This window comes from Thalassophryne amazonica, chromosome 2 (genome assembly GCF_902500255.1).
Source record: "Thalassophryne amazonica chromosome 2, fThaAma1.1, whole genome shotgun sequence".
Lineage (NCBI taxonomy): Eukaryota > Metazoa > Chordata > Actinopteri > Batrachoidiformes > Batrachoididae > Thalassophryne > Thalassophryne amazonica.
Genome location: NC_047104.1, coordinates 39,352,128 through 39,378,191, shown reverse-complemented (window position 1 = coordinate 39,378,191; position 26,064 = coordinate 39,352,128). Strand labels below are relative to the sequence as shown.

At 42.2% G+C, this 26,064-nt stretch overlaps 1 protein-coding gene across 1 annotated transcript in view; it reads left to right on the top strand.

The window, feature by feature from the left end:
* LOC117503559 (myocyte-specific enhancer factor 2A-like) overlaps nt 1-26,064 on the top strand; it is a 120,667-nt gene that overhangs the window by 33,635 nt on the left and 60,968 nt on the right. The window contains exons 4-5 of the mRNA XM_034162821.1: nt 4,360-4,563; nt 24,600-24,734. Of these exons, the coding sequence (XP_034018712.1) occupies nt 4,360-4,563; nt 24,600-24,734 (339 nt within the window). The remainder of the gene's footprint in view (nt 1-4,359; nt 4,564-24,599; nt 24,735-26,064) is intronic.

The window sequence follows — 26,064 nt, the reverse complement described above, 5'->3', positions numbered from 1 at the left end:
TGCATTATTGATTGTCCTGATTAAAGACTGAGAAACCCACTTGTTGTAATTAAAAGTCACAGGGGAGCTGGAGCCTATCCCAGCAGTCACTGAGTGAGAGGCAAGGTACACCCTGGACAGGACGCCAGTCTGTTGCAGGGTCACATTTAGACAGACAAACAGTCACACTCTCACTTACACCTACGGCCAACTTAGAGTCACCAGTTCACCTGACCTGCATGTCTTTGGAAGTGGGAGGCAGCCGGAGCACCTGGAGGGAACCCACGCAAACACTGGGAGAACATGCAAACTCCACACAGAACGGACCAGTTGGGAAGCGACCCCAACATCTTCTTGCTGTGAGGCAGCAGTAGTATCCACTAATGTACAGCATTCATCAGCTGTTGTTTTTTTTTATTATTATTATTTATTTTTTTTTTGATGTGCTGGCTCCACAAGCAATTAAAATATCATGCTGTATTAGTATTGTAGTTAAGTTTCCTTATTGAAAATTCTATCTATCTACTAGCCAGCTATCCCACTTGAAACATCTTGACAAACATCAACCTGTATGACTGGAAGGCAGAGATTCTGCAAATGGAAATGTGGCTGAAAATAAATATCCTGCATTATGTTTTGGTCAGCCTGGCTGGTCTTTTTTCCCCACACACAGACTCTGCATCGCCTGTCTGGTGTGCATCAGCTAGAATGTTTTCTATTTTGATGCTTGTGCTCTTTTTGGGAAACTGGTATATATCATATTCGAGAAAATAGACATCAGAACTGAATAAAAAAAAAACATTTCAATCATAATGAATGTGGACCACTCTGAGATTTATTGCAATAAACTTCTACTTTATGCCATTTTCTGCAGTTATTGAGATGAGAATTTTATTGAATATGCTGAATATACTGAATATTTCAACAATATAATTCTAACATTAGCCTTGTTCTTCTTTCAGCTGTTCCTGTTTGGCATCATCACATCAGATCATTCATCTCATCTCACCCTGTTCTCTGCATGTTCTTCTGTCACACCAACCGCCTGCATGTCCTCCCTCACCACATGCATAAACCTCCTCTTTGGCCTCCCTCTACCCCTCTTATCTTGTGGCTGCATCCTTAACATCATTCTCCCTATATATATATATATACACTCAACAAAAATATAAACGCAACACTTTTGGTTTTGCTCCCATTTTGTATGAGATGAACTCAAAAATCTAAAACTTTTTCCACATACACAATATCACCATTTCCCTCAAATATTGTTCACAAACCAGTCTAAATCTGTGATAGTGAGCACTTCTCCTTTGCTGAGATAATCCATCCCACCTCACAGGTGTGCCATATCAAGATGCTGATTAGACACCATGATTAGTGCACAGGTGTGCCTTAGACTGCCCACAATAAAAGGCCACTCTGAAAGGTGCAGTTTTATCACACAGCACAATGCCACAGATGTCGCAAGATTTGAGGGAGCGTGCAGATGGCATGCTGACAGCAGGAATGTCAACCAGAGCTGTTGCTCGTGTATTGAATGTTCATTTCTCTACCATAAGCCATCTCCAAAGGCGTTTCAGAGAATTTGGCAGTACATCCAACCAGCCTCACAACTGCAGACCACGTGTAACCACACCAGCCCAGGACCTCCACATCCAGCATGTTCACCTCCAAGATCGTCTGAGACCAGCCACTCGGACAGATGCTGAAACAATCGGTTTGCATAACCAAAGAATTTCTGCACAAACTGTCAGAAACCGTCTCAGGGAAGCTCATCTGCATGCTCGTCGTCCTCATCGGGGTCTCGACCTGACTCCAGTTCGTTGTCGTAACCGACTTGAGTGGGCAAATGCTCACATTCGCTGGCGTTTGGCACGTTGGAGAGGTGTTCTCTTCACGGATGAATCCCGGTTCACACTGTCCAAGGCAGATGGCAGACAGCGTGTGTGGCGTCGTGTGGGTGAGTGGTTTTCTGATGTCAATGTTGTGGATCGAGTGGCCCATGGTGGCGGTGGGGTTATGGTATGGGCAGGCGTCTGTTATGGACAAAGAACACAGGTGCATTTTATTGATGGCATTTTGAATGCACAGAGATACCGTGGCGAGATCCTGAGGCCCATTGTTGTGCCATACATCCAAGAACATCACCTCAGGTTGCAGCAGGATAATGCACGGCCCCATGCTGCAAGGATCTGTACACAATTCTTGGAAGCTGAAAATGTCCCAGTTCTTGCATGGGCAGCATACTCACCGGACATGTCACCCATTGAGCATGTTTGGGATGCTCTGGACCGGCGTATACGACAGCGTGTACCAGTTCCTGCCAATATCCAGCAACTTCGCACAGCCATTGAAGAGGAGTGGACCAACATTCCACAGGCCACAATTGACAACCTGATCAACTCTATGCGAAGGAGATGTGTTGCACTGCATGAGGCAAATGGTGGTCACACCAGATACTGACTGGTATCCCCCCCCAATAAAACAAAACTGCACCTTTCAGAGTGGCCTTTTATTGTGGACAGTCTAAGGCACACCTGTGCACTAATCATGGTGTCTAATCAGCATCTTGGTATGGCACACCTGTGAGGTGGGATGGATTATCTCAGCAAAGGAGAAGTGCTCACTATCACAGATTTAGACTGGTTTGTGAACAATATTTGAGGGAAATGGTGATATTGTGCATGTGGAAAAAGTTTTAGATCTTTGAGTTCATCTCATACAAAATGGTCTCAGTACCATTTATCTTTCACTCTTATGAATAGCATTCTGTCACAAATCACTCCTGCCACTCTTCTCCATCGACTCCACCCTGCCTGCACTCTTTTCTTCACCTCTATACCACACTCTCAATTACCTTGAACAGTTGACCCCAAGTATTTACACTGATATACCTTTACCATCTCCACTGCTTGCAACTCCTCTGCCAGGTTACCATGTACTCAGTACAGTGGTCCCTTGTTTATCGCGGGAGTTACGTTCTAAAAATAACCCGCGATAAGCGAAATCCGTGAAGTAGTCAGCGCTATTTTTTGCAAATATTATAGATGTTTTTGTTGGGAAGGTGTCGTAGCACGGACCCACAACAGGGGGCGCAAATGAACGGACAATAAGTAAGCCAAAAGGTAACAATTTAATGTTGTGATATTACACAACGAAACGTGTCTTAATGTTCACAGTCAATAAACACCAGGTGACGTGTGGGCAGGCTCGAAGATAGAAGACGCCCGACGAGAGAGAAGCCGCGTCCCACACGGCCTCCACCACCAACGGCCTGAAGAACACCGGAGCCGCCAAGTCCCAAGTCCCCAGGTGGCCTCTGTCTTCGGCTGTCGACCCTGGTACTGCTGGCAGAAAACAGAAAGATGATGTGTGAGTGTGAGTCCGCACACTCAGTAATTAACAGTCCAGACACCGTTAGGAGGGAGAACCTCCACCTCCAAATCACACACACTCGTGCAGCTCCTGATCAACCACTTATCTGGGACGGGGTGCGAGGTGAAGCCGTCACTGTCACACCAAACGCCAATCCTCCAGACAAGGAAAGCACCAGGAAAACGGCTGCAACAGAAGTTCAGATTACTATTCAACGTATAAGTCAGCAGAGAAAATTACCTTAGTACTGGTAGTCGATTTCTCGGCGGGGAGGTGGAGTTGCAGTCCGGCTTATATGGTGGTGTAGATGAGTGACAGCTGGAGTAATGAGTGACAGCTGTCACCTCCTCTGGGTCTGGCGCCCTCTCGTGCTTGGAGCCCGCACTCCAAGCAGGGCGCCCTCTGGTGGTAGTGGGCCAGCAGTACCTCCTCTTCAGCGGCCCACACAACAGTTTTAAGGCTGTAAAACCCCTCACTACACACTTTATACAATTTTCTCAAACAGGCATTAACATTTTCTCACTTTTCTCTTTTTTCTTTCGGGCGACAAGATTATAAACAGACACATGCAGAACTCTCCCTTCGCTCACTGCCTCCGGAGGTACGGCCGCAAAAGGTGAACCGCGTTACAGCGAGGGACCACTGTACACACATATACTCAGCCTTGTTCTTGTTGATTTTCATTTCCCTTCTTTCCAGAGCTTATCTCCACCTCTCCAGACTCATCTCAATCTGCTTCTTACTTTCACTACAGATCACATGAGTGCAAATGTTTAATTTGGCTGGTCAATGAGTGTAGATGAAAATGCCAGAAAAATGCCCAGTCTGGAAATGCTAATGAAAGTGGATGGCTGGTGTATAAATCTTCCATTTCCATTTTGGCCTCCTGTTTTCAGGCAGCTCAAATGAACTGAAGCTTTTCTGTGCTAGCAACTCGTCTCAAATGGGGGCTTTAGGAACCCCCGTGGTCGGTGTGCTGAATTTGTCATTCTGTCTTTTCAGGTGACTTTCATGAAGAGGAAGTTTGGTCTGATGAAGAAGGCCTATGAGTTGAGTGTCCTGTGTGACTGTGAAATCGCACTAATTATCTTCAACAATTCCAACAAGCTGTTTCAGTATGCCAGTACTGACATGGATAAAGTCCTGCTGAAATACACAGAGTATAACGAACCCCACGAAAGCAGGACAAACTTTGACATTGTGGAGGTGAGTGGTGATCGACAGATGTGTAGCAAGATGGTAGATCCCAAGCCAAGCAACAGACATGCAATTATATGGCTAAATGCGAACATTTATTCAATGTCTATAAATAAATGTTGAGTAAACTTTCACTTTTAAACTGGTTTTCAACATATTTTCACCATAACCATTTTTTAAATGTCTACTCAATGTTAAAACGCTCCCTTTTGGTAGTCTTAATGACTTTTTATTATTTTTTTTTTTGTTTGTTAAAAGTAGCAGTATACAAACTTAAGTTTGAAACATCATTCTGGCTCAGTCATAATACTTTACAAAAGGACAAAAAAGGACAAAAAACAGGATATATTAAAGTTATTTAATTAATTTAAATACAACATGAATAGTGTCTTTGAATTGCCTCAGTTGGGGATAGTTTCTTGAATCTTAAAATCTTTACATAAAATTACCAAGAAATAAGAAAATCAACAATTGTTATATATATATAACATAGTGCTACTTGTTTTTAGCAAAACCACACATCACATTTTTAAGAATTTATTTTCTTCAGAACATTTAAATAATTAACTGACATGAATAAAACATGTCCACATACAAACAGTTTGAGTTTTGTTGTGTATGTGTACACATACACACAAATTAAATTGTGATTGTAACTTGTAAATAAAGAATTCCTTGGTTATATACTAATTCATCCATCCATCCATTTTCTATACCTGCTTACTCCAATTAGGAGTCACGGGTGGCTGGAGCCTTTCCCAGCAGTCATAGTGTATGAAGCGGGGTACACCCTGGATTGTTTTTTGCAATATGAAAGTAAAGCTTAGTTCATTTTCAGTGTATACGCACCACACCACAGTCTGTCAACAACTGTTGATTTTCTTCTTATAGCCGCTGGTGGGGTCTCTCTTCAGATGCTCGTATGTATTGGAGTCACTGAGCAAGTTGTTGACCTTGGCCTCGTAGTCCAATGAAAAGCATTAATTACCTCCAAAACCTGGAGAAAGATGGACTCATCGACAGGCAGGCGTACTACAGACCTGGGGATGCCACTCCATGCATCTATGGGCTGCCCAAAATCCACAAACATGACGTGCCACTCAGGCCTACTGTATGTAGCACAGATTCCATCACTTACAATTTGGCCAAGCACCTCAAGTGGATTTTGGCTCCTCTAGTGGGTAACTCAGACCACCATGTGGAGAACACACAAGATTTTGTGAACAAGATCAAGGACCTTCAGCTGGAGGCAGATGAAACTACGGTGTCATTCAACGTGACATTGTTGTTCACCTGCATCCCCACTACTGAGGCCGTCACAGCTGTGAGGCAGAGGCTGCTGGAGGATGCGTCTCTACTTGAGAGGACCAAACTTACACCAGACCACATCTGCCAACTCTTGGAGATCTGTCTTAACACCACGTATTTCCAGTTTAGGGGGAAATACTACAGCAGATCCATGGTTGTGCGATGGGGTCTCCGGTATCCCCCATTGTGGCCAATCTGTACATGGAGCTAGTGGAGAAGAGAGCCTTGGCGTCGTTCACGGGCATTTCTCCCAGTCACTGGTTCAGATATGTCGATGACGCATGGGTTAAAATCAAGCAACAGGAAGTGGAGGCCTTTACATAGCACATCAACTTGGTGGACTCCAATAGCAATTTCACATGTGAGGATGCCAGAAACAACCATTTAGCCTTCTTGGACTGTGATGTTATGATTGGAGAGAACAGGCAGCTCCTGACAGGGGTTTACAGAAAACCCACTCACACTGACCAATATCTGCTCTTTGGCTCAAACCACCCCCTTGAGCACAAGCTCGGGGTGATCAGGACTCTTCAACACAGAGCCCTACAGGTGCCCACAACTACAGAGGGAAGGGCTAAAGAAAGTCTGGGAAGCCCTCACAGTATGTGGGTACCCACGATGGTCCCTGGATAAAGTGCAGAAGTCCCAGAGAACAAAGAGACCAGACAGACAGGAGACAGAGCCAAGAAGAATAGGAGTGTCTCTCCCTTATTTAGCAGGAGTAGGGGAAAAACTACAGAGGATCTTCAGACAGCACAAAATCCCAGTTTACTTTAAACCTGTTAACACCTTGAAACAGAACTTAGTTCACCCTAAGGACAGGATCCCTAGTTACAAACAGAGCAATGTAGTGTATTCTATCAGATGTCAGGAAAACTGTCATGAACACTACATAGGTGAGACTAAGCAGCCGTTGCACAAAAGGCTATACCAGCACCGCAGAGAGGGCGCCGGTGGATCTCAGTCTGCAGTTCATCTCCACCTTAAAGACACTAACCACACATTTGAGGACAAGGAAGTTAAAATCTTAACCAGAGAAAAGAAATGGTTTGAGAGGAGAGTGAAGGAAGCATTGTATGTGAAACAGTTAAAACCAGCCTTAACCGGGGAGGGGGTCTGAGACACGCTTTGTCCCCTGTTTACAATGGGGTACTCAGGTCAAAGCAGTTTCAGTCTTTTGTTCATGGTAATGAGTCAGGAGAGGTGTCAGGAGAGTCATCAGGAGAGGCGTCAGTCCCATCATTAGGAGGGACAGCTGCCCTGTCATTAGGAGGGTGCTAACTAGAGCACAATAGGTGCTAATTAGAGGAATTGATAGTCACTAGCCAACAGCAGTCTGCCTCTCAGTAGGAGGGGTCTGGTTAGGTATAAACTCCAGTTTTTGCTGGCTTCTGTTATTCTTCTCTGCAAGAGTCAAGACAGAAGTCAGACTACCAGAGCAAGAAATTTAGCTGAGGAAGCTTCTGCAATTAGGAGAGAAACGTCATTGCGTCAAGCAACCCAGTCCAGTCGAAGATTCAAGCTTCTCTCCTAACTTTTAATATGAACAAACCACACAATTGTCTTATGTTATAAACTTATCTTTTCACTTTGTCCCTCTGGATGGAGGAATAAGTTTTAAGTTTTAATAAAAACAAGTTTTAATAAAAAAAAAAAGTTTTAATAAAAACAAACATTAAAAAATACTAACAGGAAAGATTGAGAGTTTTCAAAATAACTGCAGTTTCTATAATTATAGTTTAACATACAAATTAAGTACAAACATTTGTAAAGTAAATACAATTGCATGAATTTATTTGGCAGTATTACATGTACATAACACAATAACAAATTACTTTTTTCCACTGTGGCTCTCAGAAACAGAAGAAAATATAAATGGACTGCATTTATATAGCGCTTTTCCATTTGCATCAGATGCTCAAACCGCTTTACACTTATGCCTCACATTCACCCTTTCACACAAACATACTCGCACCCAGCTGTCAGGGTGCTGCCATGTGAGGTACTCACTACACACCAGGAGCAATTTAGGGATTAAGGACCTTAACCAAGGGCTCATAATGATTTTCCTGTCAGGCTGTGGTTTGAACTGAGGATCCTCAGGTCTCAAGCCCAACGCCTTAACCACTAGACCATTACCTCCCCAGGTGGTGATGGTCTAGTAAGAAGGTCCAACATAAACAATACAGCACATTTAAAATAAGATAATCCTTTAATTGTCCCAGGACGGGGAAACTGTGAAGGAATAACAACAGTATATACAGTAAATACACTACAGTAAAACTCGCATATAATGGATTCAGATGGACCAGCAAATTTTGTCCGTTATAATCTAAATTCGCTATGCGTATGAAATGGATAAAATCCACTATGTGTATGTAACAGATTAGTTATAGTCAGGTGGGGTCAAACTATCTACAGGGAATCCCCAGCCGCAATTTGCTTACATATTTCCTTGATTACGTCTGACCTTAAATAGGGGCCTTCCTCAATTAATGGCCGTGTCAAAACTTCATCTTACAAAACTAAATGCCTGCCTTAAATAAGAGCTGGACATTATGGGCATTAAAAAGATTAGATTTAGTCCAGTCACTCTTATTTCTAAGTCTGCTGTGGAGTGGTACCTTAAAATCCTAAAGCCTGATTAATGCTTCTACAACTCTGTAATTCCGTGGCCATGCAATGATGTCAACGTATGCGTGACCTTTTTAAAGTTCTCTTTCATATTGGGGGTTAATGTAATTTACTGCAGGAACAGTGGCTTTTTCTGGATCAGTTTGTCCCTCAACAAGCTCCACTGCTTTATATAATCATCAACCTCCCAACCACCGATACAGTATGTGGAATTTCCCTCCATGAATTGTGTGTTGTGTGGGCTGCCTGAAGAGGAGGTGCTGCTGGCCCACCACCAGAGGGCGCCCTGCCTGAAGTGCGGGCTTCAGGCACGAGAGGGCGCTGCCGCCACGGACACAGCCGGGGGTGACAGCTGTCACTCATTATCTCTTGACAGCTGTCACCCATCTACTCTACATCATCTCACTCCATAAAGACCGGACATCATCTCCACCTCGTTGCCGAGATATCATCTACCTGTGAAGGTAATATCCTCAGCCAGAAACTAACTGTGTCCTAGTCTGAATTCATTTTGCAGCTGCTTTCCAGTGGAGTGCCTTATCAGTGAGGTTGGCGTAATCCGCGATGGCTTCGCTTCACACCCCAACCAGATAAGTGTTTGACAGGAGCTGCACAAGTGTGTATTAGAGGTGGAGGTGACTTTCCACCTTCTGACTGTTTTTGTTACTGGGTGTGCACACACCCACGTCTCACTGTTTGTGCTCCTCGCCAGCAGTACCAGATCCAACAGTCGGGGACGGTGATCACCTGGGAATTCGGGACTTGGCGGCTCCTGTATTCACCGGGTTCTGTGGCGGTGGAAATCGTGTGGTTCCGGCTCTTCTCAGGACAGACGTCTTCTATCCTCGAGCCTGCCCACACGTCACTTTTGTGGATTGACTGCTATCAGATTCTGAGATTGTCTGTATATTCGTTGTGCACATTCACAACATTAAATTGTTACCTTTTGGCTCATCTATTGACCGTTCATTTGCGCCCCCTGTTGTGGGTCCGTGTCACTACACTTTCCCCAGCATTGTGGGTCATTTGAGCATCTTTTTCCAGCTCTGTGTGATTAAAATGGTCATATTTGTGGACTTGTTTGCCAAACGTATTTGGTCCATGACTGAAATGTAATCGGCATGCGCGCTGCAAAAAATGTTAAAATATGGCAGGAGAGGAATGAAGAAAACATAAAAGTTACCAATCACAGCCCTTGCGGTTTCCATCGTTTAGCAAGTGCGCATCAGGTTATGGAGAGGGTTCACAGTCATGCAGAGGGCTCTGATCTAAAGCAATCTGGCTCATCACACCCAGGGATATGTGTGAAACATAACGCCATATTACAGTGCAGGCAGTGGCGGCTGCTGGTCTGTCAAACAGGGGAAGCTTATTGTTGGCTTACAACATAAAATTTATCAATTTATTTATCTGTAAATTCAAATATGTAAAATGGTCATAACTGTCCTTGCAGAAGCATTTCACAATTTATATCTCTCTCGTATTACATACAGTATTTTATGATGGCACAATTACCAAGTGGATAGTGAGCTTGGTTTCAGTGCAGAAGGTTCCCGGTTCGAACCCCACCCCTGCCACATTTCTCCATGTAATGTGGAGTTGCGTCAGGAAGGGCATCCGGCATAAAACGTGTGCCAGAATCAACATGCAGATCCACCTTGCGTCTGCTGCAGTGATCCCGAGTGAAAACAAGGGAGCAGCCAAAGGGACTTACTTTTACAAGTATTTTATTAATGTTTTTAAACAAAAATATTGGCAAAAATTTCAAGAAGCACATAGAACCTTTATTATTAAACATACATAACAGAGCCTGACTGTTTCATGACATTGCTCCATGCAAATATTATTTTAAAGATTCGCCATATCTAACTGTATCAAAAGCTTCAAAACACTGACCCATTGCTTCATATTGATTCAGTGGTTCAAAATGCTTCGGTTTCTCCGTCACTAATTTTCATGAATAAAATACATCAGAAACCGCTAATTATTACCACATATGCCTGGATAGATTTATAATCATGAATACTTAGATGTATTGCAAACTGGGACATTATTAATGTGCGATGACTTTTAAACACTTATTGAAGACGGAAGCAGAGAGTAACTCACCTTGATCTTCTCACATAACATCTAATCCAATGTGCTTCTCTGTGTGCCTTTAAAACACAGTGATTTATTGCGCATGCAAAACATAAATTTAAAAATGCATAAATACGCAAAAATGTGCAAACTAATTCTCACATTCCTGTAGCTGTCAATGAAAACGGGATTCAGCCTTTCAACTGATCATCTAATCATTGTGCAGAACTCCAGCGTCCAGGTTCCGCTCACAGCTCCATTCATCCCCAGAGACTCTCAGCGTCCGGGAGCAGGACAATATCTTGGCTTTACCCAATGACTGTCGTGTTTCGTGGCAATAAAAAAAAACCTTTCTAGGCAGTCCCATTGAACTGAACAGACAGTCGGCTTCTACAAGAAAATGCATTGACCACAGACCGTATTAGAAAAAATATTTATGGCAAGTTAACAAAATACAGTCAATTGATTTGTGATAAGTATCTGATTCTGAATGAACTCGTCTTCAAGATGAATGTGTTGTAATGCATTTGTAGTGAATGATAACAAACTGTACATATTTGACCATTTAATTTTTTGGCATTTTATGGGAGCTTAATTGAGCTTCCCTTACAGTCTTAGAGAAACCGCCTCTGAGTGCAGGCAGCAAGCAGCATTTTGTTATTAATCACCAGAATAAAGGCCTGCCTATTTTATGTGCCAGGTCTGAGCGTGGTTTGAAAATAAATAAATGCCCAGGCTTTTAATCAAGGAAATATGGTACCCTCTTTCCTCAAATTGGCAAGTGTCAGTGCTGAACTTCATTTTGTACCTCTGTTGTGACTGGGCACACACAGACTGTACATGTGACAGGTTTTTAATGGAAATGCATTGCGATGGGGCGAGACGTTTTGTTCGATGCGAGTGAAAATCCGTTATACAAAATCCAGTATATACTGTGTTTATTACATAGAAAACCATACAAAAGCATTGGGACTTTTGATTTTGTTCGGTGAGTGCGAATATCCGGTTTATACGATGACGGTGAGTTTTGTATTTTAAAGCAGAAAAAAAATTCCATGTTTGGTAACATTGCACATGAATGATAAAGTAATGTTGTACATGAGTGATTCAGATATTATTCCACAAGAATATAATGACCAAACATCACACACAAACATGTGGTGAAAGTAGTTTGGGGATGTTTTTGATTAATAATTTACCCTCTGTTAGCATTAGCATGCTAGATTTAGCTTAGTAGGCCAAAAGTCTCACTCATACCATGAGCATATAGTCAAAGCAGCAGTGCTCATTTCTCATTTGTTTTGTTGAGAGACAGTAGTAAAAGTACTTACAGTAGTGTGTGTCGTTATCAGAAAGTCTCACATTTCTTTGGCTTGTTCACGTTGCAGGTCTTTTTGTTAGTCTTACAAACTACGATCCTACAGCCACAGCAAAAACATGAGCTCCAAAAAAACCCCCAAACAAACAAAAAAACAAGTTTTCACACATGTGCCTTATAACAATAAACATAAATTCTTATTTGAAAATAATCCCTAAATATGATCACATTACAGTGTTCCGGAGTCTTCTTTTTGAACAGTGTGCAGCCGACACAGCTCTGTATTTATGGCTTTTTTTTTTTTCTTTTTTTTTTGGTCAAACATTAAATGCGTTGAAAAGACGTCTTTACCGACGTGTGAAAATTTTTGTTGGAGAAATTTCACCGCAATGATTCGTATCTCACACACACAACCAAACACACACATTAAGTGTGACAATTACAGGGGCATCACACTACTCAGCCTCCCTGGTAAAGTCTACTCCAGTGTGCTGGAAAGAAGGGTTTGACTGATTGTTGAACCCCTGATTGAAGAGGAACAATATGGATTGCGTCCTGGCCGTGGTGCAACCGACCAGCACTTCACTCTCTCAAGGATCCTGGAGGGTGCCTGGGAGTATGCCCATCCAGTCTACATGTTTTTTTGTGGACTTGGAAAAGGTCTATGGCCGGGTACCCCGGGGAGATACTGTGGAGGTGCTGCGGGAGTATGGCGTGAGGGGGTCCCTTCTCAGGATGATATAATCTCTGTATTCAATCAATCAATCAATCAATCAATTTTTTTATATAGCGCCAAATCACAACAAACAGTTGCCCCAAGGCGCTTTATATTGTAAGGCAAGGCCATACAATAATTATGTAAAACCCCAACGGTCAAAACGACCCCCTGTGAGCAAGCACTTGGCTACAGTGGGAAGGAAAAACTCCCTTTTAACAGGAAGAAACCTCCAGCAGAACCAGGCTCAGGGAGGGGCAGTCTTCTGCTGGGACTGGTTGGGGCTGAGGGAGAGAACCAGGAAAAAGACATGCTGTGGAGGGGAGCAGAGATCGATCACTAATGATTAAATGCAGAGTGGTGCATACAGAGCAAAAAGAGAAAGAAACAGTGCATCATGGGAACCCCCCAGCAGTCTACGTCTATAGCAGCATAACTAAGGGATGGTTCAGGGTCACCTGATCCAGCCCTAACTATAAGCTTTAGCAAAAAGGAAAGTTTAAGCCTAATCTTAAAAGTAGAGAGGGTGTCTGTCTCCCTGATCTGAATTGGGAGCTGGTTCCACAGGAGAGGAGCCTGAAAGCTGAAGGCTCTGCCTCCCATTCTACTCTTACAAACCCTAGGAACTACAAGTAAGCCTGCAGTCTGAGAGCGAAGCGCTCTATTGGGGTGATATGGTACTACGAGGTCCCTAAGATAAGATGGGACCTGATTATTCAAACCTTATAAGTAAGAAGAAGAATTTTAAATTCTATTCTAGAATTAACAGGAAGCCAATGAAGAGAGGCCAATATGGGTGAGATATGCTCTCTCCTTCTAGTCCCCATCAGTACTCTAGCTGCAGCATTTTGAATTAACTGAAGGCTTTTTAGGGAACTTTAGGACAACCTGATAATAATGAATTACAATAGTCCAGCCTAGAAGAAATAAATGCATGAATTAGTTTTTCAGCATCACTCTGAGACAAGACCTTTCTGATTTTAGAGATATTGCGTAAATGCAAAAAAGCAGTCCTACATATTTGTTTAATATGCGCTTTGAATGACATATCCTGATCAAAAATGACTCCAAGATTTCTCACAGTATTACTAGAGGTCAGGGTAATGCCATCCAGAGTAAGGATCTGGTTAGACACCATGTTTCTAAGATTTGTGGGGCCAAGTACAATAACTTCAGTTTTATCTGAGTTTAAAAGCAGGAAATTAGAGGTCATCCATGTCTTTATGTCTGTAAGACAATCCTGCAGTTTAGCTAATTGGTGTGTGTCCTCTGGCTTCATGGATAGATAAGCTGGGTATCATCTGCGTAACAATGAAAATTTAAGCAATACCGTCTAATAATACTGCCTAAGGGAAGCATGTATAAAGTGAATAAAATTGGTCCTAGCACAGAACCTTGTGGAACTCCATAATTAACTTTAGTCTGTGAAGAAGATTCCCCATTTACATGAACAAATTGTAATCTATTAGACAAATATGATTCAAACCACCGCAGCGCAGTGCCTTTAATACCTATGGCATGCTCTAATCTCTGTAATAAAATTTTATGGTCAACAGTATCAAAAGCAGCACTGAGGTCTAACAGAACAAGCACAGAGATGAGTCCACTGTCCGAGGCCATAAGAAGATCATTTGTAACCTTCACTAATGCTGTTTCTGTACTATGATGAATTCTAAAACCTGACTGAAACTCTTCAAATAGACCATTCCTCTGCAGATGATCAGTTAGCTGTTTTACAACTACCCTTTCAAGAATTTTTGAGAGAAAAGGAAGGTTGGAGATTGGCCTATAATTAGCTAAGATAGCTGGGTCAAGTGATGGCTTTTTAAGTAATGGTTTAATTACTGCCACCTTAAAAGCCTGTGGTACATAGCCAGCTAACAAAGATAGATTGATCATATTTAAGATCGAAGCATTAAATAATGGTAGGGCTTCCTTGAGCAGCCTGGTAGGAATGGGGTCTAATAAACATGTTGATGGTTTGGATGAAGTAACTAATGAAAATAACTCAGACAGAACAATTGGAGAGAAAGAGTCTAACCAAATATCGGCATCACTGAAAGCAGCCAAAGATAACGATACGTCTTTGGGATGGTTATGAGTAATTTTTTCTCTAATAGTTAAAATTTTGTTAGCAAAGAAAGTCATGAAGTCATTACTAGTTAAAGTTAATGGAATACTCAGCTCAATAGAGCTCTGACTCTTTGTCAGCCTGGCTACAGTGCTGAAAAGAAACCTGGGGTTGTTCTTATTTTCTTCAATTAGTGATGAATAGAAAGATGTCCTAGCTTTACGGAGGGCTTTTTTATAGAGCAACAGACTCTTTTTCCAGGCTAAGTGAAGATCTTCTAAATTAGTGAGACGCCATTTCCTCTCCAACTTACGGGTTATCTGCTTTAAGCTACGAGTTTGTGAGTTATACCACGGAGTCAGGCACTTCTGATTTAAAGCTCTCTTTTTTAGAGGAGCTACAGCATCCAAAGTTGTCTTCAATGAGGATGTAAAACTCTCACACAGTGAGAGCTGTGTTCGGGTTCTCGGTAGTAAGTCGGACTAATTTCCAGTGGGGTTAGGCCTCTGCCAGGGCTGTGCCTTGTCACCAATCATGTTTGTGATATCCATGGACAGAATATCGAGGCGTAGTTGGGGGGAGGAGGGTATCCAGTTTGGTGGGCTCAGGGTCTCATCACTGCTTTTTGCAGATGATGTGGTCCTGTTGGCTTCATCACTTTGTGACCTCCAACACTCACTGGATCGTTTCGCAGCCGAGTGTGAAGCGGCTGGGATGAGGATCAGCACCTCTAAATCTGAGGCCATGGTTCTTAGCAGGATTGCTTACTCCAAGTAGGGAATGTGGTCTTGCCCCAAGTGAAGGAGTTCAAGCACCTCGGGGCCTTGTTCACAATTGAGGGGACAATAGAGCATGAGATTAGCTGGAGAATCGGTGCAGCAGGGGCGGTGTTGCATTCGCTCTACCGTACAGTTGTGATGAAAAGGGAGCTGAGCCAAAAGGAAAAGCTCTCAATCTACTGGTCAATCTTCATTCCTACTCTCACCTATGGTCATGAAGACTGGGTCTTGACTGAAAGAACTAGATCGCGGGTACAAGGGGCCGAAACGGGCTTCCTTAGGAGGGTGGCTGGTGTCTCCCTTAGAGATAAGATGAGAAGCTCGGTCATCCATGGGGAGCTCAGAGTAGAGCCGCTGCTCCTTCATGTTGAAAGGAGCCAGCTGAGGTAGTTCTGGCATCTGGTAAGGATGCCTCCTGGGTGCCTCCCTAGGGAGGTGTTCCAGGCACATCCATCTGGGAGGAGACTCCCGGGGAAGACCCAGGACTAGGTGGAGAAATTATATCTCCACGCTGGCCTGGGAACGCCTCGGGATCCCCCAGTCAGGGGCGGCCCGGTGTCGCCGACCGAACGGTCCCCCCTAAAAATTGTCCACCCTGCCTTCACTGCGCATGCATCATCAGCTGCGGTTCACAGATTATCACCTTATTTCTCCTTAAAACTGCACTCCAGTCATCATCTATCTCAGCGACAGATATCTGAAGCTTTTGTACAACAATCATTTCCACATAAATTCAGCATTATTTCATCAGAACAGGAAGCGATCAGAGCACTGCAGCTACACAGGCTGCTAGCTGCTGCGTTCACTGCGCATCTGTCATTTCAAAGCGTCACCGAATGATTTAAGAGGATTTACCTTGTCATCTGATGGTTAATAATCTCATTAATCCATTTGATCGCTTTGGGTGAAGAGACTCTTAATCAGATGAGCTGCTGACACTTCAAATGACACATGCAGTGGAGGCAGGGCGGACCAATTTTTAGGGGGGGCGTTCGGTCTGCAACACTGGGAAAGGGAAGTTTGGGGTCCCCTGCTAGAGCTGTTGCCCCCGCGATCCGATCCCAGATAAGCAGTAATCCATATCACCTCTGTTTAAAACTTCATCTGAACACCCAGTCACCTATTTTATGAAACAAATTTGTGAGATGTTGCTAATGTAGCTGCATTTTCGCTGGTTTAAAGATGGTGCTCCCTTGTTTTCCTTCAGGGTCACCACATCACATCAAAGGTGTATCTGCATGTTGATTTAGCACAACTTTTATGCTGGATGGCCTTCCTAGTGCAACTCCATGTTACATGAAGAATGGCCAGGGGTGGACCTTGAACCGGGAACCTTCTGCACTGAAAACAAGTGCACTTAACCCCTTGGCCACCACGCCTCCACTGTTGTGCTCTAATGACAGAGAATAAACCCAGCTGTGTCCACTGAACAATGGGGGAAAAGAAGGTCTTGAAGTTGGAGAGTTGGATTAGGTTTAAATGTAAAGATGAAAAACCAGAGTGGTAGTAGAGCTCAACATGGTACAAGGCATTAATTACTTGGGATTGTGGTGTGATTATCTTAAGAAGGCCATCACATTGCAGATGATCTAGAAAAGTCACATGTCTAAACAGGTAAAGGTGAGCTTGCTTATTGCCACTTTGGAAGCAGTCTTACAGTATGGCTGTGGATCCTGGACACTGACAAAACAACTGGAGTAATGACTGGAGGCAACACCAGAGTGCTGAGTGTGACGAAGATGCAATGGTCACAAGTACTGAGCAACCGAGCTCTCCCTAAACTCGGGTGTAAAATCTTTACCAGGAGCTCTTGCTTTGCTGGAGACTGCTGCAGATACTCTGAGCTCAGGGTCAGCAGACATCTTTTGTAAGACCCATGGAGGTCCAAAAAGAGTCTATGTGGATTTATTGTACCAAAACAATAGACTGTGCCAAAGCACTGGGCTGAGGAGATGAGACCTTTCCAATGCCATAAAAGAGAAGAACAGCTGCCACAGAAGAGGAAAGAAACTAGCAAAATAAACCAGAAAATATTTGCATTTGAGAAGCTGAAATCAGAAATATTGGGGGAAAACAATGAATGAATTTAATAGTCAATTAATAATAATCAATCATTGCAGCTGTAGTCTGGAATGATGTCATCCTCCATAAAATGCCACCTTAAGCAAGTAAGCCAAAAGTTTCATATAAAATGTTTACTTTCTACAAAGACCAACATCATAATATCTTGATTTTATTGTAAATGTTTTGACAGGACTATTAAAGGTCGTATGCATCATAAACAATGATTTGATGATTAGGATAAACATCTATCCATCTGTTAAGCTGTTGCAACCCACAAGCAGACACCTGTGTCGGCTCTCAAAGCCCTTTAGTCGAGCTTCATTTGCCTACCGAAGCCTTTATTTGTTTTTTGTCACAGGCAGTGTAGCCGGATAAAACAAACGCTGCAAAGTAAGAGGTTGCTTTTTTACATATCTGCCGCTCCATTTGCAACATTCAGTCATGACATTTGACTATGTGTAAAGTGATGCTTCACTGGCAGCAACAGTCGTTCTGCGTGCACAGAGACCCACGTCGAGCTTCTTTTGGGTTTGTTGTTGTTGCTCAGTGTGATGCCATGTTTACTGATGTTGATCAGTTTGTACCTCCAAGCAGTTCTGCAGGTTCACCTTTATCTGTGTTTTTCCACAAGTGTTGGTGTACTGATGATGAATCATATGAACAAGAACTTTCTAAATGTTGGAGTTGCTCAATATCCACATGTGCATTCTGGATCTTTTCATAAATTTCATTTTATTTACTTTTGAACATATTACATGGTGCATTTCTCAACATTTTGGAGGTTAATGTCTGAAAATGTTTTGAGCCAGTATCAATGAAACATGGTGAAAGGATCATTACTACAAGTTCTACCAGTCCGTAGTAGCCGGTGTCCTGTTTTACACTGTGTTGTGCTGGTGGGGCAGCACATCCAAGATGGACACATCTAGGCTGGACAAATTGATCAGGTGGGCTGGCTCCATGACTGGCATGAAGCTGGACTCTCTGGTGACAGTGGCGGAGAAGAGAACATTGGACAAACTGCTGAACATTATGGATGATGGCAGTCACCCTCTGCACACCATCATCAGCAACCAGAGGAGCCTCTTCAGCCACAGACTGCTCCTACCCAAGTGCAGGACCAACAGACTTAAAAACTCCTTTGTCCCTCAGGCCATCAGACTGTACAACTCCTCACTCCGGGGGAGGAGGAGTAACAGGAAGACAGAGGAGGGGAATGAGAGGAACAGTAGTAGCCAGTATGCTACTGGCTCCATGCTGCTGGAACTTCAGTTTCCCTGAGGGAGTCTTCCCAAGGGATCAATAAAGTTCTATTTAATGTAATCTAATTGACAGTGACAAAGTAGCCATTAAATTAAGACTTCAATCGGAATTATTAGTCATTGTACTCATTTGTCATGCCAGTGTGTTCCTGAGCCTGAGAGTATAATGGGTGGGGATGATTATTATTTTATTTGGTTGTTTTTTAAGCAGCAAGTCCACAATCTGTCAAAGCCATTTACAGATGTCAATCATAACTCACCTGTCTGCTGATTAAAGACCAGGACTCATGTGTGTTGTTGGGGCAAGAAAAGACAATTATTTGCCGTTTCACAATGTGAGAGTTATTATTAGTTCCACGTTAACATGCCTTTTCCATGGGAGGGCACGATCCTCTGGCGTCGACTGGACTGTTAATATCTCCCGGTTCGCCGGTTCATGAAGTGAAGGTACCTCCATGTAAAAGGAAAATGAGACAGCCTGTACAGACTCAGCAGACTGAATTGTAAGCCTACTCTTAGTACTAGACGGTATTGATTATTATCACTTACTGAGGCGTTGCTGGGCCGATAGCATAGATTTACATTTGCATCCCAGTACCCGCCTGCTGTGCATAAACTGATGAGGTCATAGCATGCGCAGCCCAAGAACTGTCCGCAGACGAAAAGGCGAGAAGTGTGTGTTGGTCCCAATATGGATATTACAGATGATTTTCTCATGGATAGTACGACAATGAACAGCAGCCAAAGCAGCCAGCTTGATGAGGACGCACTGGCGAATTTGGAGAACAGCGCGCGCCAGCCAACATGACAAAAGTTAAATTGAGCCAACTTTTTATGTACGCGTTTGCTGGGTGTCGTGCATTTTGAAATGACATTAAATATAGTTAATGTGATTCCACGTGTTGTGTATCTCAGCGAAGGCGGAGTTAGCCCATTTTAGGGGTGCTCAAGCAACCCTAAATATATTTTAAGCATCCCTAAAAAAAATATATATATATATGTATATATATATATATATATATATGTGTGTGTGTGTGTGTGTGTGTGTGTGTGGTTCTATACTGCTTTTTTTAAACAACCTAAAGCATTATGCCAAAATATATATTACAAGAACACAGTAATTTGATCATCAACCCTTCTTGGGCAAATGGTTCAATCCACGAAGCGCGCCTATATTCATCTCTCTCTCTGCTCTGGCATGTGTTTGTGTCGCGTGGTGCTGCTGCGGGTGGCGCTCATTTAGCAGAGGTGCTGTCCTGTGAGTGCTGGTGGTAACCTCTCCCAGCCGCACTGTCAAGTGATTTTTGCGAGGTATTTATTCACAGTTTATGTCTCTGAATGTGAAGAGCAAGTGCAACTTTCTGAAAAGTGCTTATTTTACTCACCTGGCTACCTATTGCTAAACACAGTATATTGTTCTACAAAATGTGCGCTGTGCGTGGTCAAATGTAAGATTGATTCAGTGTTGTCTTTTTTTTCAACTAAATCCTTTTGTCAGCTATTAAATGGTGCTCGCCCTTCAATCTGTGTAGCTTCCATGAACAAATCACTCTCCTACATCAAATACCATGTACACAGATCTGACTTAACTAAGCATTTCAGAATTAAGACAGTAAACTTTGCCACAAAGTTTAATGCACGGCATGATAATAACTGAATAATTTAAATTCCTGCTAAAAAGGCAAAAAGTGGCAAACCAAGCCTGCAGTGCAGTGATGGATATCAGAGCATTTTTTTCAAAAGCAAAAAAAGCTTCAGGTGAGGTTTGTGCACTTCTATAGACCTTATGTGATAGTAAATATGGACATTGAGAATAGCAAAGGATGGAAAGTGAAGCTAAGGGTAAATTGAATATGTGTATCAGACTGTGGGAGGTGTCTTACTTGTGTTACTGGTGTTTTGGTATGAATTCTGACTTTTAAGTCACACTTTTATTTTTCTTACTTTTAAGGACTTCATTAGATCTTGTCTGTCCTTTCTATGCTTTGCTGTTAATTCAATAAATAATTCATATTCATATATTTCTTATCCTGAACCCATTTATGTGCAGTGTACCATCTGTGTTCTCCATCCAGCCTTATAGTGGAGTGCTGTTGTAGCTGTGTTAAACCAGGTCCTCCTGCACATGGCACTAAACCTCACTGATCATAACAATTGCAACTACTGTATTTTTATGACTTACAACATGGATGTGCGTGCTGCCAGAAAAACTGAGACATCAATCAGTTTGTAGAATAAATAAATGAATAGCCAAAACTAAAACACAATCTGTGTAATGCCTAAAACTGTCTAAATGTAATTGAAAAGTGATACCAGGGTGAGTGTTCTGTACTAAGTACTATGACATAATAATCTGTTAAGATGAAATAAAAAATCTTCAATAACTATAGGCTCATAAGACTAATATAAAAACAAGGATAATATACTGTACTCATCCTCTGAATATTTCAGACCTACTCCTAAATTGCAATTACTAATTGCCCTCACCACATTAGGAGATTAAATTATTTGTTATATAAACTGCACCAGAATGCAGGAATTTTAGGTATGGGCCATTATCCATTGCTAATATGTGTTTTTTTTTTTTTATCGTTTTGACAATGAATGCAGCTTTTACAAGCAATGTTTTCACTCTGAAATCATGGGAAATTGTATTTCTGGACATCTAGATTTAAAAAAATTAAAAAATGTGCTAAGCACCCCTAAAACTGGAAGTCTAAAATCGCCTCTGTATCTCAGTAAGTGATAATAATGCAAATAACGTGCAGTTGTCGTGCTGTATGCATTTTCTGACTCCCTCCGTCCATGCTGTTGCCCGCAATGACAGATATTCACCCTCGTATGCCTCTGAAAATGCATACCGCCCTCCAAAAGCATGTTATTGTATTATTACAAAATACAGTGGGGCCAAAAAGAATTTAGTCAGTCCCTGATTGTGCAAGTTCTCCTACTTAGAAAGATGAGAGAGGTCTGTAATTTTCATCATAGGTACACTTCAACTGTGAGAGACAAATTGAGGAAAAAAAATCCAAGAAATCACATTGTAGGATTTTTAAAGAATTTATTTGTAAATTATGGTGGAATATCAGTATTTGGTCACCCACAAACAAGCAAGATTTCTGGCTCTCACAGACGTGTAACTTCTTTGTGAAGCTCTTCTGTCCTCCACCTGTTACCTGTATTAATGGCACCTGTTTGAACTTATCTGTATAAAAGACACCTATCCAAAGCCTCAAAGAGTCAGACTCCAAACTCAACCATGACCAAGTCGAAGGACACCAGGAAGAAAATTGTAGACCTGCACCAGGCTGGGAAGAGTGAATCTACAATAGTCAAGCAGGTTGGTGTAAATAAATCAACTGTGGGAGCAATTGTAAGAAAATGGAAGACATACAAGACCATTGATAATCTCCCTCAATCTGGGGCTCCATGCAAGATCTCATTCCATGGGGTCAAAATGATCATGAGAACAGTGAACAAAAATCCCAGAACTACATGGAGGGACCTGATGAATGACCTGCAGAGAGCTGGGACCAAAGTAACAAAGGCTATACACTACACAGAAAAGGACTCAAATCCTCCACTGCCAGGCGTATCCCCCTGCTTAAGCCAGTATGTGTCCAGGCCCATCTGAAGTTTGCCAGAGAGCATATGGATGATCCAGATGAGGATTGGGAGAATATCATGTGGTCAGATGAAACCAAAATAGAACTCTTTAGTAAAAACTCAACTACTGTAGTCATTTTTGGAGGAAGAAGAATCCGGATTTGCATCCCAAGAACGCCATATCTACTGTGAAGCGTGGTGGAAACATCATGCTTTGGGGCTGTTCTTCTGCAAAGGGGACAGGCCGACTGATCCGCGTTAAGGGTAGAATGAATGTGGTCATGTAGTCATGTTTTCCAGCTCTTGACTGGCTGAGCACACCTGATAGAGTTAATTGCCTCTGAGTGGAACAGGGAGAGTTAGAAAACATACAGGGTATTAGGACTTTAACCACACAATAAGCCATATTGTTGCAGAGATTTTTAATAAAATTTTCCAAATGACAGACACAGCCCTCCACAACAGCTAGCAGCTGCTGCCAGAGGACAGTGATGGATATTCCGAGAGGCGGAGACGCAGAACTCGCCCCCTGGCACTCAGTGACCATGTCCCCAATTTTACATAACTTTTTGGCTTAAAAAATCTTAAATTAAGGAGTAAGAAAAACATTCAAACCCCCCCATAGTTGTCGTGGAGGAGGAAACTATCTATAGAGACCAAAACCATTTTTGTTTATTTCTACTGTGAAGCTGGACATTTTAACATGGATTCTGATGGGAATGAGCTCCCTATTGAAGCCAGCTTCAAGCGGCCAGTCAAGGAACTGCAACTTTTTCTTCTTCAGTTAGAGCTTCATTTGACGGCATCAAAGTTTACGCTTGGGATTATGTTTGCTGCCCTTCCGGACAGAACAACAAATACGAAGATCCCTGGACTTGCGTATCTCATATCCCATTATTGCATCTGTTAAAGGCTCCGTACATTTTAATTTCCTCCAGGTAATGCTAGAAATATTCTGGTCTGTGAGCAGAGAGTAATTTAATGTGAAAGATGTTTCTCATACAATTATCTATACAAACAATTATCTATACAAACAATTAGTATTTTATAGTACTATGATGTACTGGACACATGGATGGGCTTGGATCTTTCCAAAATAAATCCAGTAAAACTCCCTTAAACCGTCATCATATAAACCAGATATTCGCACTCACTGGACAAAAAACAAAGTCCCAATGCTTTCCTATGTTTTTCCATATAATAAACACTGTATATACTGGATTTTGTATCATGGCTTTTTGCACACATCGGGAAAAACGTCCTGTCCAACCACAATGCATTTCCAATAAAAAAAACTCCTCGCATGTACTGGACAAAGCAGTCTGGATTGATGTGCCCAGTAACAGAGGTACAAAATTAAGTTCAGCACTGACACTTGCTGATTCGAGGAAAGTGGGCACCATATTTCTGTGATTAAAAAATGTTTTTTTCAAACCGTGCTAAGACCCGGGACCCACAGCCTGACATGCACCTGCTAAATCAGAGACACAAACGCTGTGATTTGTCACTTTTCACTCCTTCATCTCCCTTCATATTTTAAACATTTTTGCAGTGCACACGCCGATTTGGATCAAATACATTTGGTAGAAAAGTCCGCAAATATGACAAACTTAACAAAATGAAGCCGGAAAATAATGCTCAAATGACATACAATTCATGGAGGAAATTCTACACCTTACATTTGATTTGGAGGTTCAGTAGATGATTGTAGAAAGAAGAGCTTGTTGAGGGACAAAGCACAATTCAGAAAAATTGCATAGAGACAGACAATGGAGAACTTTAAAACTGACATGCACGTCGACATCACTGCATGGCACAGAGTTACAGAGCTGCAGAGGATTGTAAAGTATCACTCCGCAGCAGACTTAGAGAGAAAAGAGTGACTCGACCAAATGTAATCATTTAAATGGGCATAATTCCCGCCGCTTATTTAAGGCAGGCCTTTATTTTTTATTTTTTAAGGAATTTTAGACCCACTCAATAAATTAGGCTGGTCCTGATTCAGGATTCCCCGTAGATCGTTTGACGCTTCCTGACTGCAACTAATCCATTATATAAATATTACAGATTTTGTCTGTTTTATACATTTAACAGATTTTGTCCATTTTATACATTTAATGGATTTTGATGATAATGGACAAAATTTGCTGGTCCACGTGAATCCAATATGTGAGCTTTACTGTATTCTGTTTGATTGTTTCATCCACAGGCCCTCAACAAGAAGGACCACAGAGTCTGTGAGAGCCTCGACACTGAGGCCTCCTACGTGCTCACCCCGAGTGTGGCGGAAAAATACAAGAAAACTGACGAGGAGTTTGACAATGTGACAACGGATAATAAACTCGTGAGTTACAGTTTTTTGGGATGGTGAAGATTACTAATCTTGATAGCGTTAGAAATAATTTTTCCCCAAGACTGGCTTCAGCTGAAGCGGTACCGTCATCATTCTGTCTGTCCATGAGATGGTGTAATTACACTCACCAGCCACTTTATTAGAAGCACCTTGCTAGTACCAGGTTGGACCCCCGTTTGCTTTCAGAACTGCCTTAATTCTTCATGGCAAAGATTCAACAAGGTGTTGGAAACATTCCTCAAATATGTTGATCCATCCTGCCATGAAAGCATCATGCGGTCATCCATTCAACCACTCTGCCCATTCAACTCTGACTGCTGACATAAACAAGACATTTTTGTCCACACAACTACTGCTGACTGGATATTGTCTCTTTTTCTGACCAGTCTGTGTAAACCCTAGAGATGGTTGTGTGTTAAAATCCCAGTAGATCAGCAGTGTCTGAAATACTCAGCCCAGTCCATCTGGCACCAACAGCTATGCCATGTTCATAGCAAGAGCAGCAATAGGGGGCGCTATAGCTCCCCCTGATTAACTCATAGCACTCCCAAGAAAATTATGGCTCATTTGTTACTTTCATTTAATTTCATGCCATGTTTTTAAGGCATTGTCCATACTGAAACTGAACTTTCTATACTTTCTTTTTCTTTGTCATTTTACAAACATGTTCCATTCAAGAAATATCTCCGTTCTGACAGATCTAGTGAAACCACTTGAAAATGCTGTAGTGCATATGCCAGGCCTGCATGTGGCACTGTAACACTTCCACAAAAAAAATGGAGAAGACGTGGAGCTAATCAATGTAGCAATAGAAGCTACAACATTACAAAGCAGCACACAGAGTAAATAGTCTTCTAATTTGGCATTTTGCCTGGATTCATCATCACAGCTGAAAACGTTTATCCACATGACGCCCTTGTTTTGGAAGATGACACCTGGAAATGCTAAATTTTAAATGGTAATGATAAAGAATCCCTCAGTCCAGTGGCGGCTGGTGAAAAATCAATCTTGGTGGGGCTGGTGTGCCAATAGATTTAGTCCAGTACAGGCATTGAAATGAACAGTCAGAAAATTACTACAATTGCACAATAATTATTTAATGTCCTTCTCAAAATCAGCAGTTTCACAGATAAACTTAACCATTTTGTTGGGAAAGTGTAAGTACACGGACCCACAACAGGGGGCGCAAATGAACGGACAATGGAATAGGTCAAATAACAACACTTTACTGTTGCGAACGTGCACAACAAACACAACAGATTACAACAATGGACAAAATTCAATGCACAAAGGTGTCGTGTGGGCAGGCTCGAAGATAGGA